The 19,445-nt window shown below is 32.7% G+C and overlaps 1 protein-coding gene across 7 annotated transcripts in view; it reads right to left on the bottom strand.

The window, feature by feature from the left end:
• Positions 1-19,445, bottom strand: part of LOC140444990 (serine/threonine-protein kinase dyf-5-like) — a 43,238-nt gene that overhangs the window by 10,298 nt on the left and 13,495 nt on the right. For all 7 annotated transcript variants that reach the window (XM_072536750.1, XM_072536751.1, XM_072536753.1 and 4 more), the window contains exon 3: positions 5,960-6,127. In XM_072536750.1, the coding sequence (XP_072392851.1) occupies positions 5,960-6,127 (168 nt within the window). The remainder of the gene's footprint in view (positions 1-5,959; positions 6,128-19,445) is intronic.

Below are 19,445 nucleotides of genomic sequence, written 5' to 3'. Positions count from 1 at the left end.
GACGTTTAGACTTCCAGTTCAGAAGCTGTTTTTAAATAGTTTGTTTCGTTTAAAATTTGAATTTTAAGTGCGGTCGTAATTACGTATATTAATGAAAAAATTCTTTTGCAATATTTTTAGTTAATTCGGACAAGATTATGTCGGATTATATTTTTTATGTTCATTGATTGCGATAATAGTTACCAAATTGTTTTGTTATATCGTATTGCACATTTCTGTACAGCGTATAAATAAACAAAACGTAAACATGACTAAAGTTATTCGTTTTTAAATCCGAAAGCAGATCGAACTGTATAGTCAGGGGAAATACGCATCTTTACCAATAGACCAGAGAAATTAACAAATAAAAAGCCTTTTTCCTGATACTCATTGATACAGGTAAGTATCTAACAAAGGAAATCGACGAGTCACAGGCGTGCGGTTATTACTAAAAAATAATCAGGATTTTAGAACTAATTGATTATAAAAGAAATTCAACTTTTGATGTGTAGGTATTTACCGATGCCGTCCACTAAGTTAGTAAAGAAATCTATATTATATTCGGCAAAAAAAATTATATAACTATCTCCTTTTACAACTTCTTTCCGTAAGTTCCGTATAATAACAAAAGCCTGTCTATCTGAAAGACCATATTAATCAGTGGAAGAGTTTCTTAACGAATAACAGAAATTATGGTACGTTTATGTACAAGAAACTAAAATATTTTTATATACAGTGTGTAAAAGCCAAATGGAATAAATTCATTATTTAGGTTACTGTACATATTTACAAAAAATCCCGAAACACGTCAAATTTAAATTATAACTTGACATTCTTTAACGTGAAAATGCAACCCCTACCTTCAACCCCCTTAGAATGACAGGTACAACCCCCAATTTTTAAAATAGGAAGTATAGGCTTGTAATATATCGTTTGAAAGGTCTTTTCATTCTCCATTCAAAAATGTTGTCGCTTTCAAGTTTATTAAGATTAACTAAGATAAAATAAATTAAAATCATGTGGTTACCGAAATTCGCTACAATACAATCAAAAACTAAAATGTAATGCAAAACGTAATAAAATGTAGAACACGAAAAAGAACTATGAATGTTAATGAAGTAGATGTTCAAAATGTTCACCGCGAACGTCTTGGCAACATCCTAATCTCAAATAAAACTGTCTTCTAACATTATTTAACATAACAGGCGTGATCGACCTAATCGCAAGCGTTATTCGTTCTTTTAAGTCATTTAAATCAGAAGGTTTAGTTTTGTACACATGGCTCTTCACATATCCCCATAAAAAAATCTAATAATGTAAGATCAGGTGATCACGCTGGCCATTCAATCGATCCTCGCCTCCCTATCCACCGATTGGGAAATAAATGTATCGAGGTACTGCCAGACATTAAATTGGTAATGTGGTGGTGCTCCATCCTGCTGAAACCATATCGTATTCGCTGGAACTTGAGGGTTTGCTGGATCAGGATATAAATTTGCCTACGTTGGAATGACATCATTTTGAAGTAGTGCCAAATAATTGTTGCCATTCAAGTTGCCCTCAATGAAAAAGGGACCAATGATATTGTTTCCTACAATCCCTGCCCAAACATTAACCTTTTGAGGGTATTGAGTGTGTTCTTCTCTCATCCAGTGAGGATTTTCCGTGGCCCAGTAGCGGCAATTTTGCCGATAAGCATGACCGTTAAGTGAAAAAGTACACTCATCAGAAAACATAACGTCTTCTAATTGGATAATATTGTTATCCAACATGTCCATCATTTGCTCGCAAAAAAAAGTTCTCCTATCTAAATCGTCTTCCATGAGCTCCTGAGTAGGTATCATCTTATAGGGATGCAATTTATTTTCTTTTAATATGTTTACTATCGATGTATGGCTAGCATTGAATGTAGTGGATGCCTGTCTACTCGATGCATGTGGATTTGCGTGAAACTCAAGCAACACATCTAATTTGAGTTCATCACTCAGTGCATTGGCAGCTGCTTTTTTTTATCTGTCTTAAATGACCAAACTGGCGAAATTGCTTCTCTATTTTACTTATTGTTCCTTGGGATATAGGCGGTAAATTAGGAAATTTCTCATGAAATAGGCAAGTTACTTCCTGTTGTGTTCGGGTGTTATCTCCGTAACTAATCATTTGTAAAACTGTTATTTTATGCATTTCCGTTAATCTAACCATTTTTCAGAATTGAATTGAACGAACTTTTTACTTAAATTAAAATACTTAAATAAAACAATTTACTAATGCGTGTTAAAATAACGTTGCCACGGAAATTCTTTAAAGTTTTTTAATGGTTACCATCTAAAAACCACATTGCTATGGTTTTTGTTCACTTTCTCATTATCAAGACCTAAACGGGAAATAAGTTTTGAGTATATTTTAGCGAATTTCGGTAATAATGATTTTAATTTATTTTATCTTAATTAATCGTAATAAACTTGAAAGCGACAACATTTTTGAATGGAGAATGAAAAGACCTTTCAAACGATATATCACAAGCCTATACTTCCTATTTTAAAAATTGGGGGTTGTACCTGTCATTCTAAGGGGGTTGAAGGTAGGGGTTGCATTTTCACGTTAAAGAAAGTCAAGTTATAATTTAAATTTGAAGTGTTTCGGGATTTTTTATAAATATGTAAGGTAACCTAAATAATGAATTTATTCAATTTGGCTTTTACACACTGTATATATGCAGCAACTTAAACTTATTATTTCGTAAGGTTTTATTATGCAATTTGCAATTTATTTAAATTTTGCAATGGATTGTGTATCTTATTATCTTTTATTTTGTGATATTGACGATTTATGTAATTTCAGCAAATTTTAAACTGTTATTGTTATTTTTCTGACTTTTTGTAAGCTTTTATAAAATTGTACAATTTTCAGTGACAATAAAGCATATTTCTATTCTATTCTATTACCAAAAAATGTTTAATTACTATCCACGAGATGTAAAGACAGATTAGGTAAAGCCCAATACATGTAGTGAAGATTAAAAAGAAATATTTATAAAAAAATTATTCTTCAGTCAGTTTATCTATTAAGTATGCCATATTCCTAATATTGATTAAAACGTAATAAATTACATTATCTAACGTTTTATTAAATTCATTACTCATATTTTCCTATAGTCAACAATAAAATTATTATTGTAACCCCTTGTGTATTACAATATTATCTACATTGATTATCGATATACAAAGCTATAAATTTCTATTAAAATTTCCACAGACTAATTGCGGCACATCGAACATTTTACAACTGTTTATGGGTCTCTAATTTTATTTATCGACCTCAATAAAATTTTCTTTGTGTATAATAGCCGAGTTTTCGTGCTAAATTTTTGTACAAACTCCTCATGCTTTCATGGATACGTTATAATAAATTATATTAGTAGCCCATATTTACATACACTTTTTTCGTGAGCTGGATAGCTGGCGAGTATAAACACGCAAGAACTCTGTATAAATTATTGCAATAACAGATTTGGCGTGCTTTGGAAATCTTGGCTAGAAACAGTATTAGGTTGGGAATTTCTTTTTTGTAATATTGGAGTTACAATAAGGAATAGCTTCAAAAGAATTATACATGCTTTGTTTTATAATTATATAAATAAAATAAATAATAACAAATTTTTTTTTATATCCGAAGATATTTAAAATTACTAATTTCTTCATGTAGGTAGATGAAGGAAGTCGATGAATTATTGTCTCGGCCTATTTCTAGGGTGACTCTGAAAACCGTTCACCTCCAGAGGAAGTACAAAGACACATAGATGGTGTAAAATAATGAAAAGACAGTTAATTCTTGGCTATGATGCAAATGCACACCATCCAGTAAAGTTTAGAGTTTAGAGGTTAACTACATAACAAATACAAATATCATTTGTAGCAAGTCAAAAAAAATACATAGTATGTAAATAAGGAATATAAAACGTAACTTAAATATATTACAAACAAGAACACATATTACACAGAAAAAAAATTATGGCAAAGTTACGGTAAGCAGTTTAGTGGATGTTCTGCAATGAGTCATATATTCCTCTGAGCAATAAAAACAATGTTTTAGAAGATATTTTTTTATAACTTTTTCAAAACTATTACAGCTTAGCTGTTTAATACTTTTTGGTAAAATATTGTAATAGTTATAACTACGTCAATTTTTATCTGAAAGATGTATGGATTTGTATGGAGATATGATTTTAGGCAAATCGTTGACATAAATAATAAACAAAAGAGGTCCTAAGACCGAATCTTGTGGGAATACATGTTTTATGGATAGAAAATCAGAGAGATGACATTTGGACTCTACCGCCTGGTGTCTGCCACAATAATAAGAAGTTATAAGCTTAAAAGGGATACCTCTGATTCCATTGTAATTTAATTTGAGGAGCAAAATGTAGTGTGAAACGCAATCAAAAACCTTCGACAAGTCGCAAAGAGAAATTGCTATGCGATTTCCGCGTTCAAGCCCCTCAATCACCTCGGTCACAACATTAAATACCGCGTTTGCAGTAGAACGAACACTTCTGAATCCATATTGTTAGTTGCTAAAGTAATTATTTGACTCAAAATAGGAATAAAATTATTGTTTGGTAAACTTTTTAATCACTTTCCCAAAAGTAGAAATAATGCTTATGGGTATGTAATTTTCAGTTTTTGAGGAATCACCTTTTTTCTAGCTGGATTTTTCTTTTGAGTATTTTAGTACTTCTGGAAATACTCCAGTTGATAGAATTAAATTAATAAGTTGAGTGAAAGGTGTTAAAACTATTTGGTAAGTTTCTTTTAAAATTTTGTTATTAATTTTGTGAACAACTAAGAGACTTTATTATTTCAGAGACCTCTTCTTCCACAACGGGACGAAAAACAAGGACTTGCTAGGAGAAGGATTATTTCTACAATTGAAGAGAACATCGACATTAATAGTGGGAAGAGACGTAATTATATTCTCTCCAATTGTAGTAAAAAATTGATTTATTTCGTCTGGAGGTAGAAGCTGACTTTTTAGCAATTTGTAATTGCCGATTATATTCAATTTTTTGTTGTTTATATAATTTGAACAAATCGGTATCCTTAGTGGCATCTGCATATGTGTTAATTAAGAGAAAGATTAGATCTGTAAGACCTTAATTTATTATTAAAATATTTCACGGGTGTTTTTTGAGCTGTTTGTCGTACTTTTTTCAGTGGAAAATGCTTTAATATTAAGTTGTTATAAATTTCGGTTAGAAATATTGTCAAAAAATCAGGATCATTATAAATGTCATAGAAAAAGTCCACCTGAAGTAGTTATAAACCGTTGATCGTAGCCTGAAATGTTTGATTCGTGTCAACAACTTTATGCTCAGAGTCGATAAATGAAAATTGAGCTCGTTGGTCAGAAAAATAAGGTTCAAATACGCCCACTCTGTAAATATTTCCAGAAAAATTTGTTATAATATTGCACTAATATGCAACTACTGGACTGGGATGTGATTCTAGTATAATCGTTTAAAGTTACTTTTAGACCAAAAGATGTTAATAGATTTTAAATATCTGAAGAAGGGTTAGATTCAATTTTAAAATTTACATCAAAATCACCAAGTATGATCAGTTTCTCTGCTTTACTAAGCAAGGACGTTATGACGTTCTCAAAATTCACCAAAAACAAGTCAAAATCACCCTTGCCCGATCTATATACAGTTAAAATGTTGGTTTTTATTGACGGTACATAAATTGCACAAAACTCTGAACTTTGTTGTACATTATGTTCATTTAAATTAAGAGAAGAATCCATAAGATTTTCTTTTACATAAATTGCAACTCCACCTTGTTTTTTTTTACCTTACAAAATAAATTAGCTAATGAAAAGCCGGAGATTGAGAGGAACATGTACATGAACATATAAATCAAGTTGTCCGTTAAAACATAAGATAAGTTGTTTTGAATCTAAATAAAATTATAACATGGCGACTCACCTGATAAATGATATTTCTAACTACCGATTCAGGAAAAGGCACTCTGCGGTCTTTTATTAATTGATATAAATTTTCTTGCATATACTCAAACACAAAGTAAAGAACATCGTTTTCTCGAATGACTTCTTTTAATTTCACCACATTGGAGTGATGCAGTTTCTTAAGTGACTGAAAAGAAAAATCGAATTAATATTGTATTGATTTTTAAAATTGGTGGATGCGTTTGAAAGATGCGCCAATTAAACATCCAAAAGTTTAATTTATACTCTAGTCGTCAGAGACGAAAATACCACTGAATCTCTAAAAATTATATGAACAAGCTGAATTTTGCTGTCAAATGTCAATTTTGCCAGCCCAAAAAGATGCAAAAAAGTTTACCACTTTTACCTCCGACTTCCCACTAAAACGTCACCTCGTAGGTTGGGTGGAAGAAAAAACGATTTACCAAGAATCTGTATTTTTGTAAGACTTTTTAATAGATTATCAATGCATATACAATTGTGTAAGAGCATGATATACATTTTCTATTCTATTAAAGAATTTCTTCAATTTTAAATGTTACTTCTTTTTTGTTAGTTTGTTTTTATTTAATTAACTGGCCAATTCTACAAACTATGTTTATATACAAATAAATAAACTATAATTGGTCTATTGAATATAAATAAGTGTTACCTTAGAAGTAGTAACTTTTAAACAAAAGCTAATACCTACTTATAAGGATAAAATATTACTTATTTATATTTGAATAAAAGTAAGTTTTCTCTGATAAGGTTTTACTGGAAAAACATTCTGAGATTTAAGTATATACTTGTAAGTGTTAACTTATGCTTGTAAGTATTTACTTATAAAATTGTCTTGTAAGGTTATTTATATCTGCAAGACAAGTTTTAACAAGTTTGTAAACGTCGTTGATATTCTGTGTAGTATATCCACGTCAGTCAAATTTTAGCGCTGCAAGTAATCATGTCGTCGTCGTCAAGTGAGGAAGAATTGCCTGCCAGGAGTGGCTAATATTGAAAAATCATATGGTTCTTCTGAATAAATCAATTGTTCCGGCAATTGTAACAAGTAAAGTGAAGGCATGGAACGAAATAAAAGACCAATTTATTAAGGCTTCTGGTGCAAGTATTACTATTGAGAAATTAAAAAGAATTCTAAATACAATGAAAACAGATGTAAAGAAGAAAACGGATAAGAATATGACTGGTAACAAAAAAATTACTGGATAATTATTGGAAAAAGAATTTGTGGATATATTGAACTTTGAAAAAAATTCAGTATTCATGAAAATTCCTGTGGGTTGTTCCATTGGAACTGACAACGCAAAAGCGAATAATCTACAAAATACTGGATCAGCTAGTACGAGTTCACAAATGCCTTCATCTATAGGAATGCTGACAAAACGCCTAAGGAAGAAGATATTTAAGTTAGAGACTGAGGAAACGGAAAGTTTATCAACACAAGAGTTGCAACGACTTGTTCTTCTTAAACAATTAAATGTTACCAGACTTCAAGCAAAAAGGGAAAAACTTCTAATAGAAAAGTTGACAAATGTTGTACAATCTCGAATTCCTGAAGAAACTTTTGGAGCAGAAGTGGATAGTAGTCGCATTATATCAGAACTACGAAAATGCATGAACGTAATATATTTGTAATTTCCAAATATGTACTGCAATTATTATAATTTAACATTTGTTTTCATAATTTTGTATTAAAAATTTCCGTGCATTAAGTTAAATATTGTTGTTAAATATTATTGTTAAATATTGTTTCCACTATTAATTGACATTTTGCAGCTCCTCTTAGACGGATATTACCTACTTCCGCTTCATTGTGGTGTACATCCTGTGGGTTTTCCAGTTAATTTTCCTGAAACTGAAAATCATTCCGTAGATGTTTGCAAATATGCAAAACAGCACAACAAACAATGATTTTTGGAACTTTTGGCAAAATACTCTTACTTTTGACCCTAATATAGGAAATCTCTGTTTTAGCTGCCCAAATACTCTTTTAATTATCACCCTTTCTCTGTGAGTGATATTAAATAATTCCTCGCTTCTTTTTGAGGGTTTTTGAATGGGCATAATAACCATGGAGCAATTCCATATCCACTATCTCCAAGAAGGCAAAAATTGCCTCTAAACCTATGTAAAATTTGATAAATCGAACTTTGTTTCCAAATCCTCGAATCGTGAACACTTCCAGGCCACTGAGTATCCAAACCTGTAATCACCTAATTTGCATCACACGTTACTTGTACATTTATGCTAGGAAATCCTTTTCTATTAATAAATTCGTCACCAAATTCTGTAGGTTTTTTAATACGAACATGGGTAAAATTCAGTGCACCAATGACTGTAGGTATTTGGAATCGATTTGCCCATTTTATTATTGCTTCTTCCATACCTTCCATGTCAGACGGAAACTTTATCCACTGATGTGATTTCTCAAAAATTCTCTAAGCAACATTATGTACGGTTTTACATACCGTCGTATGGTGAACGACGAAATCTTCAGCAATACCTGGTTGAAATCTAATATCTCTAATGTATCGCAGAAAAATCTCCATCTTTTGTCGAGAGCAAAGTGCACCTCCTCAGGTTTCATCTAGTTGTGGCAAAAAATAATCTGATAGAAAGTCTATACTTTCGCTTACAAAACGCAATAGAACCTTAGATTTACTGGGATTTATGCTTTTTCTTTTCTTGTAGTGTTTATTTTTATGTACATATATATATAAATATATATATATATATATATATATATATATATATATATATATATATAAAGAGACTGGAACAACCAAGGTCTATGTATAGATGGAGAATACCTAAACCATCTTAGATTCGCTGATGACATCATTCTAATTGCTAGAAGTCCTGAAGAATTACAACTGCAAATTAATGACCTTAATACAGCCAGCAATGAGGTAGGCCTAAAAATGAACCTAGCAAAGACTAAAATAATGTGCAATGATCTGATCGCCAACGTGGAAATAAAAATTAATGAAACCTCGCTAGAAGTAGTAGATGAATACATATACCTGGGACAGCTCATACATAAATCGGGATCACTACTTCCGGAAATCAACAGACGAATAAAACAAGCGTGGTCAGCATTCGGACGAAATTCCATAGTCTTCAAGTCCAAAATGCCACTATACCTCAAGAAGAGAGTATTTGAGTAAAGAGAGAAATAACGTCGAAACTCCAAGTAACTCAAAGAGCAATGGAAAGATGTATGCTAGGGATAACAAAGAGGGATCGTAAAAGAATTGAATGGATACGGAGGCAAACCCAGGTGACTGATGTAATCCAAAGAATAAAATCCCTGAAATGGCAATGGGCAGGACATATGGCAAGAAGAACAGATAACAGATGGACCACTAGAACAACTATGTGGTACCCCAGGAACGCTAAGAGACCAAAGGGGCGCCCAAATCTCAGATGGGATTATGATATTAGAAAATTAACAGGAACAACGTGGTCTCGAATAGCACAAGATAGAAAAATATGGGCGCAAATGAGCGCAAATTATTAGAACAACGTATAACTAAGACATCGTCGAATAATAATAAGAACATAAAATAACATTGAAATAAGGGAGGCTGCACCGTAATTGGAAACGGTTGATAAAGCTGCACATGATGATGATGATGATATAAAGTCAATCATAATTATAACAAACGAAAAATATTTAGAATCACCACTCTGTTGGTGTAAGTATGTACACTCTACTGGCGTAAGTATTCATTTGAGATCCCTTAACAAATATTAGGATGTTACTTACTAATTGAGGAGCTCGCGTGCAAAACCGGATATATCCACTTTTTACACAAAATCATGTTTTTGTGGTTTCTAGGTCTAAGCCATGATATCTATAGGTCTACATATTGATTTGCAACCAAAACCGTATGAATCCCTCCAAAATCGTTAAATAGAGTTCGACCTTTGGAGCAAAACTGGTTACATCCAAATTTTGCAGGCAAAAGCGGATATATCAAAATAAACAAATCTGTGCGTATTCTGTTGCAATTTTTAGTTCTTTACTGACATTGGTTATGATCACACGTGCTTTCAATCGTGCTTAATAAAAGTAGTGTGTTTAAGTTTTACGTTAAAAATTGTATATTATGGAGGAGGATATTAGTGGAAGTGAAGGAAGTTATGGAAGCAGGAAAAGAAAAAGACGCGAGAACAAAAGGGAAGTGAGTAAAAAGCAAAAGTAAGGTTAGGTATTGTTTTAAAATTGCGATTTTACTAATTTTTTTGTAATTTTGGGTATTTAGATCCCGACCCTAGATTAGAAGGTTTTACACGTCCTTGTAGTCATGATGGTAAAACATATGAATGCTGCAAAGTAAGTACGCAAAATATTATAGGTCTTAGAAAACAGTTTTATAGTAACGAAGAGAAAATCCGTCAGGATAAGTTTTTATGTAAATATATGTCTGCTGTGCCAGTTAAACGACGAAGACAAAATAAAGAAATGAAAGAAAGAACGCAACAGTTTGTTACATGTTAAAGTCTGATAAAAATATGGTTAGGGTTTGCAAAACTTTTTTCTCTGCTGTTTTTGGCGTAACTAAACACAGACTTGTCACGATTACAAAGGTTTTTCAGGAAGGAGGTATTCCGAAGGAGAAAAGGGGAGGTGATAAAATATCCAAGAAAACTGCATTAAAAAAAGAAAAAGTACGACAATTTATTGGTTATTTGCGTGGTAAAGAAAGCCACTACAATAGAAAAAAATCGAAACGTATATCTGTCTGCAACTCTTTCTGTGGCAAAGCTGCATAAAATGTATAACAGGCAATGTAATCCTGAAGATCAAGTAACCTACGATATGTTCAGAAATATATTTTTAAATGATTTTAATGTCGGCTTCTCATCCCCTGCATCAGATGTGTGTTCCAAGTGCACCAGGTTAAAAGAGCAACTAAGACACACAAGAGACCTACAGCGAAGACAAAACCTCATTATGGAGTACCGTGTCCATAGAAAAAAGGCAAACACTTTCTATGAACTCGCCCAAGAAAAACCTGATAATAGCATGACCTTTTGTTTCGACCTTCAGCAAGTTCAACCGCTACCCCGAACACCAATCGGGGATGCGTTTTATTCTCATCAAATTAGTTGGTACGCTTTTTGCTGCGTTCCTATGACGTCTCGTAATCCAGTATTCTATGTCTGGACCGAAGATTTGGCTGGAAGAAGGGCCATTCAAATTGGTTCTGCTTTATTTCATCATCTTCAAAGTTTGAATTATGAAGGAGTACATCTTCTCAGACTATTCTGCAATAGATGTGGAAAGCAGAATAAGAATTCACATATCATTCACACCCTAATATATTGGCTTAAAAACCAGTCCCCAGATAATTTGACAGAAATAATAATAACATTTCCAGTCCGAGGACATAGCTTTCTACCTGCGGACCGATCATTCGGTAGAGTTGAGAAAATCTTGAAAAGATATTCAGTTATAACGTCTAAAGAAAAATACATAGAAATGTATTCGGAAGTAGGTTCGGTAAAAACACTTGGTTCTGACTGGCAAATGTATGATGTTAAAGAACTGGAAAAAGTATATAAGAAAATAAATGGAATTTCTGAATGCAAAAAAAATCCACTTAAAAAAATTTGTGAATAAAAATAATGAAACTAAGTACTATTAAAGTAAAAAAGTTTCAATTTTATCGGTTCACAGCATCAGGTGACACAACTTGGGAGTCGCTTGTCAAGAAGGGAAAATCAGAACATATACGGCTAAGTAGGTTACCATTGAGTAATTCAATACCAGATAAGAAAAAAAGTTTGAATCATTTGATGAAAGAGCATTTTGGTGAAGATTGGCGAAACAGGGAAGATTTTGTGGTACAAAAATTTATTAGACAGTAACGGAGAAGAAATCGTAGATATTTCGGAAAATAATGAAACCCAAGAAGATGGAGACAAGCTATGCGATTGCCTGCACGAAGAGACTGCAATACATATTTAAATTTGTTCGTTCTATTTTTGCAAATATTACTTTAACTAACTTGTTTTGTTTATTTAATAAAAAATAAGTAATTTTTTTTGGCTCACAGTGTGTCATTTTGTGTGCAAAACTGGATATATCCAATGTTTTTTGCTAATAACGCCGAGTTGTTTACTTTTTTATAAAAAATATACGTCATTCAGTTAGTAAACCCCATTAAATTGAAACTGTTTTCTCAAATTAATATAATTTTTTAAAATAAATATGTAGGGTATTTTTTTCATCTCCTGAAAAAACTTTAAAAGTGGATATATCCGGTTTTGCACGCAAGTTCCTCAATTGTAGAATAGTCTTCTTTTTATTCAAATAAAAAGAAGTAAAAACTGGAAAAATTTATATATAACCTTATACCTTCAGTAACTACTCGAAAATAACAGAGATTACTTTTTGCTCCAAGTTAACTCTTTTAAATAAAGTAGTTACTGTTCTTTTATTCAATTACTATTAAGTTTTAATACGAGGAAGTAAAAGCAAACACTTCTTTTTATTCAATAGATCGAATATGTAGTTTGTTTTATAGTAAGTATTTAATATTAGTTTTAGTGTATGTAAATACTCTGTTTTAATACTGTTTAATATCATATCCATATTAGGTGCAGCTATATTAGTTCTAGATATATTGTTTAAGTTTAAAGAGTCTTGCATGTTATGTTTGTAATACTTTTTTATATACTGATAACATTTATGTACCCTAAATAACATCCAACTGTTAACTACATATATTAAACGCTTTTATACTACACTAAATAATAAATGCGTTTACTGACCTACTAACGATAAACCAGGTCGGAGCTTCAGATCAATTGTCAAGCTGTCAGACCGTTATTATAATTCTGAAATTGATTTTCTTCAACCAGAATATACCTATTTACATTTTAGAAGTTTGATTCATATTTTTAGTTGTTATTTTTGTGTTTTAATGAGTATAGCGGTCCAAAAATATTGGGACGTTGAACTTTACTTTGCTTTACTACAATACAGTCTAGAACTCTAATATTCTTTAATATAATTAAAAAATAGTTTGCATATTTTATTATACAGACTTGCTAAATCATTTTTCATTTTTATTTTGGCGGTACACCTTTCGTTGCTGTTTTCGCTTTTAAAATGGTCACCGATCTTTCTAATAAGATATTAATAGCTTTTGTTGGAAATATGTTTTTGTGATGTAATTTAACATTATCTATAATGAATATCAAACATGTTAAAAACGCGATTGAAAACAATAGTATGTGAGATTGGTTAAATTCAAGGTTTTTAAATATTCTAACCAGAAAAGTTGAAAGAATTTTTTGAGAAAAATCCTTAAATAATGTACGTCTATTTTTCAATGTACTTCCAGTAAGTTGCCGGTCCATCGCTTTCGTGGTCTTCCTACTGATCGTCTTCCTGTTGGGGAACCGTCTCTTGTTGTCTTTACTACTCTATTTGTTGTCATTCGGCTTATATGATCGTTCCATTCTACTCTTCTATTTCTTATCCAGTTCTTGATGTTCTCTACCTTACGAGGATAGATTGATATTAAACTAGCCTTTGATAGATGGCGCTACTTGATACCGAATTGGTTTCGGTGTTGACATTTGCCATTCATGACATGACGTCTGTCAAAATTTTAAAAACAATTAATTTGGTTTTTTCAGCCGTCAAAAGCAAGCAAAGTTTGTGTTTTCGGAGAAATGGAAAAAGTCGAGTATCGTTCGGTGATTAAGTTCCTCCACAAAAAGTGTAAAACGAATGTGCAAATCAAAGCCGACCTGGACGAAGTTTATGGTGAGGTTGCACCTTTGTTAGCAACAGTAAAATTTTGGAAAGCTGAATTTGTTCGTGGTCGTACGAGTGTTTTTGATGATGAGGCCAAATGAAGTCACCGTGCCGGAAATCATCAACAAAGTCCATGACATAATTATGGCAGATCGTGTTATTAATTAATTAAGAGTTAATTAAGCTCCGCGAGTTAATAGAGGTCCTAAACATTTCCTACGAACGCGTACACAACATCATTCACCATCATTTGGACATGAAAAAGCTATCCGCGAGATGGGTGCCGCGTTTGCTGACAATCGATCAAATGCAAAAACGTGTGACCACTTCGGAGATGCTTTTGGCGATGATACGGAGCGATCCGAAGGATTTTTTTCGCCGATTTATCACCGTTGATGAAACCTGGGTGCATTATTACACATCGGAAACCAAAGAATAGTCGAAACAGGCAAAACAAGGCAAAGAGTGCACATTCGGCCGGCAAAGTGATGGCGACTGTTTTCTGGGATGCGAAGGTCATTATCCACATCGACTACTTGGAAAAAGGAAAAACAATCAATGGTGAGTACTACGCAGCATTATTGGATCGATTCGATGCCGAATTGCGTCGAAAACGCCCCGGTTTGGAACGCAAAAAAGTGCTCTTTCACCAATACAATGCACCGGCTCACCGATCGGCCTTCGTAATGGCAAAATTACACGAATTGGGCTACAAATTGGTTAAACACCCACCGTATTCAGCAGATCTTGCCGCCAGCGATTTTTTCCTGTTTCCAAACCTAAAAAAATGGCTCGGAGGACGCCGTTTCGCAACAAATGATGAAGTCGTCGCTGAAACTTCGGCCTATTTTAAAGAGCTCGAGCAAAAGTACTATTCGGATGGGATAAAAAAATTGGAACATCGTCTTACTAAGTGTATCGAGCTAAAAGGGGACTATGTTGAGAAATAAATCGATTTAATTCCAAAAAACTTGTTTTTTCTATCAAAGGCTAGTTTTATATCAATCCACCCTCGTACATCTACGTCCTATATCTGCCCTTCTAGCTCTGTCCCATAGGGTATTACATTTTCATCTCTGATGTTTCTAACATCTTCTTTGTCCTCTCTGTGTTAAGTCGTGTTTCTGCCGAGTATATCATTATTTGTCTGATGACTGTTTTGTAAATTCTGCCTTCCATTTCTTCCCCGATATTTTTATTTTGACGTGACAACGTCTTAAATTAGGTTGTGGCTGGAGTCATTTAAGAAAAAGTGTAACGCCCGCTCACGTCTGTTACAGTGAGTCGCCGAACGAGAGAGAGGCCCGCCGGACCGGCGAATGCCTTGCGTCTCCCACTCAAACATGATCGGTCCGCTGCGCGCGGCACTAGAGAATTAGGCGCGTTGAATCGCTAAAGTTGAAAATCGTTGAAAGTATCGTCAGCTGTGTCTGTAGTGAAAATGTGGAGTGCTTAGATTCGTCATTTACAACAACTACAACAATAAAGGTAAATAATTGTACACTAATATTTCATTATCGTAAACTATGATTGATTGATTAATTGTTAGATTGACACAAAAGTTGAGAAACTGAGTTTATAGGTTATGTCATACTATTGACAAATGTTGATAGTGTTAAGTAAATTATTAGTTTAAATCACTCTGCAATCAATCGTAATTCAGTCGATTGAGAAGAAACAGCGCGTATTTCTAGTCAAACATTTAAAATAACAAATTATAACTTCTAACCTGTCAAAACAGGGCGACCAAACAAACGAACTAAACCGACCAATCACCACGCGCGGAGTTAGAATTTAACTGTGTTTAGCAAGAATTTCAAATTCCAATTTTAGTAAATGTTTTAATTTTCAACTTTACCATTTACATTTACAAATTTTAATTAATTTCAAATTTATTTAGCAAAAATTTGAACCTTCGATCTGAATAAGTGTTTTGATTTTCAAATTGATTCTTTAAAATTAAAAATATTAAAATATATATAATCAGAAGTGAACGTCACATAACATTATCTGTACTTATTATATTTAATATGTAGGCAAATACATGTGACCATATTTGGTAGACACAATTGGAAATAGTAATTTTTTATAACTGAAAAAAATAAATATATAAAATACTGGTAGCAAACAATAACTTCAATGATCGATATCTCCGCAACTAATTGATATATCGAAAAAATTTTCAAATAAATTTTGTAGAAAATAATAAGATCAATAATATAATATAAAATAAATAATATATAAAATAATATATAAAAATATAATATATAAAATATAAATAATATATAAAATAATAATATAATAATATATAATATATAAAATAATATATAAAAAAGACGTTGTCACGTAAAATCTTCGCCCGTAAAACCGACTTTACAGGCAACCGATTTTTTTTTTTATAGTGTTTCATTCAGGTAACCTGCGGCTCTGTTTGCTCTATTCACTTAATATTCCACTTCTGTTTCAAGCTTTCCGTAGCTAGATAATGTGATGCATAGATCTTAAAACTCCATCACTTGTTCTATTATCTGACCTTCCAGCTCTATCTGACTTGCAATATATAGAATTTATATTGAAATAATTTGATGGTGGGATGGCACAATGACTAGACAAACCAGCGGTCTACGGAATTTGATTGATGAATTGTTCTTTAGAACAGAACCATAAACGACACCAACAAAAACAACTGCATTATGAAAAATGACCGAAAAATCAGGTTGTTGAGGCTTTGTTGTAAATAGGATGAAGAATAGTAAGGAGTAGGACCTGATGGAGGTTTGGAAGGCTCTATATGAGGAAGAAAGTATGCCCAATGCATGCAGGTACAGCGTGATAGTATCACTATATAAAGATAAAGGGGACATTCAGGACTGTAAGAACTATAGAGGGATAAAGTTAATGTCACACACAACGAAAATGTGGAAGAGAATTGTAGAGCGAAGGTTAAGGAGGGGCATCGATAGGAGGACAGTTTGGGTTTATGCCAGGAAGAAGACAACGGATTCCTTATTTACTTTGAGACAATTTATAGAAAAATACGGCAAGAAGAAAAGACTGCTCCATTGTATGAGAGACTTCATAAATATCGTCAAAGATATGTATGAGGGAGCATCCACCAATAGATTTTAAATCCTATAAAGCCGCGTTTACACGATGACAATTGGCGAGACAATTGTCAGAAGACAACTGACTGGCATGAAATTAATGTCTTAGGCCAATTGCCTTGCCAACTGCCCTCACAATTGGCCCAAAATTCAGTTGTCTCCGATAGTAGACTGAGGACAATGAGCTGCGCCCAGTGAGCGCAGCCGAAAAATGGCGATGTGTAAGAACCATTAGACTCGAAATGACTCCACAGCTATACAATTTATCTCATAGTAAAGAGTGGTTAACTTTATCAAATGCGCATTTAAAGTCAACGATATGGCAAAAACATTATGTTTTCAAAGCCGGAGCTATATTTAGCAGAAGAGAGTGTGTATACATTGTTAGTGCAGCCTCTATTCGGATAAAATCTTTACTGACAATTTAGAAATATAGAAAGTTGCTCGCATCATGGTATGAGACGGTTATATAAAATATGCATAGATACTTTACATAAACAACTTATTAATTCAATGCCTCGTTAATTATTAGGGTCTTGCTTTGGTCCTTTTTTATGTATCATTGTTGTAATTATATTGCCCCAGAAGGAACTTGCTTTTATAAGTTATTAGTATAAGATCCAGTTGTTAGGAATTTATTTTAAGAATTCATAAGGGACCTCGTCAGAACCGGGAGATTTGTTGCATTTGCAGTTGTTAAGAAGACGTTTTCATACAACTTAATAAACCTTTTGGGTCTTTTTTATACATAAATATTTATAACAAAAAAGACGTTTTTGTAATTCCTTTTTTATTTAATATTAAGCGTGTGTATAAGATTTTTGGTGTTGCGATATATGTATTTTATATTATGGTTTGTTTAATGTGTCCAACAAACTCCTAACTACGAAGAAGTTTTTCTGCGTTAAGCATTTGGTAAATAGACTATATTTGTGGAAAAAATCAACACGAATAAAACATTAGCTGACAATAATCATTACCCACTATCCAAGATATTAATAAATTCCCGAATGTTTTTTTTTCACATGCGGGCAAATTACATCCTTTATAAATGTTTAATGAAATGTTGAAGTCATGAATGAACTACGCCCTAACGGATTTGATTTTAAGCTGATACCAGCCTGATTCGGTAAGTTGTTAGTTAAATAACAAATTCCTATAAATACATGCGGCATACAAAGTATCGCTAAAATATAAAACAGAAAATGACTCATATGGATAATTAATAACCTATTACACATAAAAGTTGAAGGGTTCTCTCTCCAAAAAAAAAAACTAAGAAAAATAATAAACAAGAAATTAATTTTCTTTTTATCGTTTTGCGTTTTAAAACTTCTTATAATGTACCGTACCGTAAGTTTATTAAGTTTATTTGTTTCTCTTTTAAGGAGCTATATAAAATAAAGGCCGGTTTTCGCGCTACATCTTATTGTACGTTTTGTTGGATAGGACAAATCCTATACATTAAAAGGTGGCATGTAAACTACAAAACGTACATCTCAAGGTCAGACCGCAGAAATGATGGGAGAAGCATAGTTTTGCGAGAACTGACAGGATAAAACGTTACGTGAAAATACATGTTCAGACAAGTCGTCCGATCTTGACTCAGTTGAGGACTAGCTCCACTGCAGTTGGCTTCATTTTTCCCAAAAAAAGCCTAATAATGTCAGATTTGCGGCAATACGTCCACGATTTTCTCGGGGAATTTGTTGAATTGTATAAAAGTTTTTAAGTAGTTCTGTTTTAAAACCAAGTAGATTGCATTACAGATTTCAGGATTTATTTGGCTTAACGCTGGTTTGGATATTAAGTATGGTTGTGAACTCCAAGTCCTTGAGGCTGCGTCCTGTTGCAAGATATCTAAGAGTTGCTGTGTGTCTTTCATGGGGTGTAATGGCTTTTCTCATGCAGGTGTCTTGTTTCAATATGTATGATGTTACCAAATCTAGCAATTGACAATAGGCTGAGGTGTCCATTCACAAATAATTGCGCCAGTCATCTGGTTCGCCTCTCAGTTCTTTTAGTAACGATACGTGGGAATACTGGCTTTTTAGAAGCCCACTCTCTTGACAATCTTGTCTTTTCCTTCTTCATCCCCTTTTTCCTCAGTCGTAGTATCGTTATAATTGAAAAAAATAAAAGAAAGCAGCCGTGTTACCTCCATAATAAAAAAAATCACTAAACAAATTTCACATAACTCAAGACTCTGAGTTAGAAATGAGAATGAAAACGGAAGGGAAAACGTAGTGTGTATACACTGGACAAAACGTACACTTTGTCGTACGTTTTATATGACCCACAAAACGTACAAGAAAACGTAGCGTGAAAACTGGCCTGTAGACTACAATCTAATAGACTTTTTTTATATTTCTGTACTTATTTGTTGCTTAGAAAGTTGCAAAATAATTAAAAATTTCGATTTTTTATAAATGATAATAACTTTTTATAAATAATCTTATAACGTTCATGAAACATAGAATTTTCTGACTTATGGCGCCGAGTTTTTTGCTCAATATTTTCTTACCAATACAGAGATTATGATGATAGTTAATCATCATAAATCGTGTATAGATATTCAAGAATAG

This window comes from Diabrotica undecimpunctata, chromosome 7, assembly GCF_040954645.1.
Source record: "Diabrotica undecimpunctata isolate CICGRU chromosome 7, icDiaUnde3, whole genome shotgun sequence".
NCBI classification, from domain to species: domain Eukaryota; kingdom Metazoa; phylum Arthropoda; class Insecta; order Coleoptera; family Chrysomelidae; genus Diabrotica; species Diabrotica undecimpunctata.
Note: the sequence above shows the minus strand (reverse complement) of the source record. Positions and strands in the feature narration are given on the sequence as shown.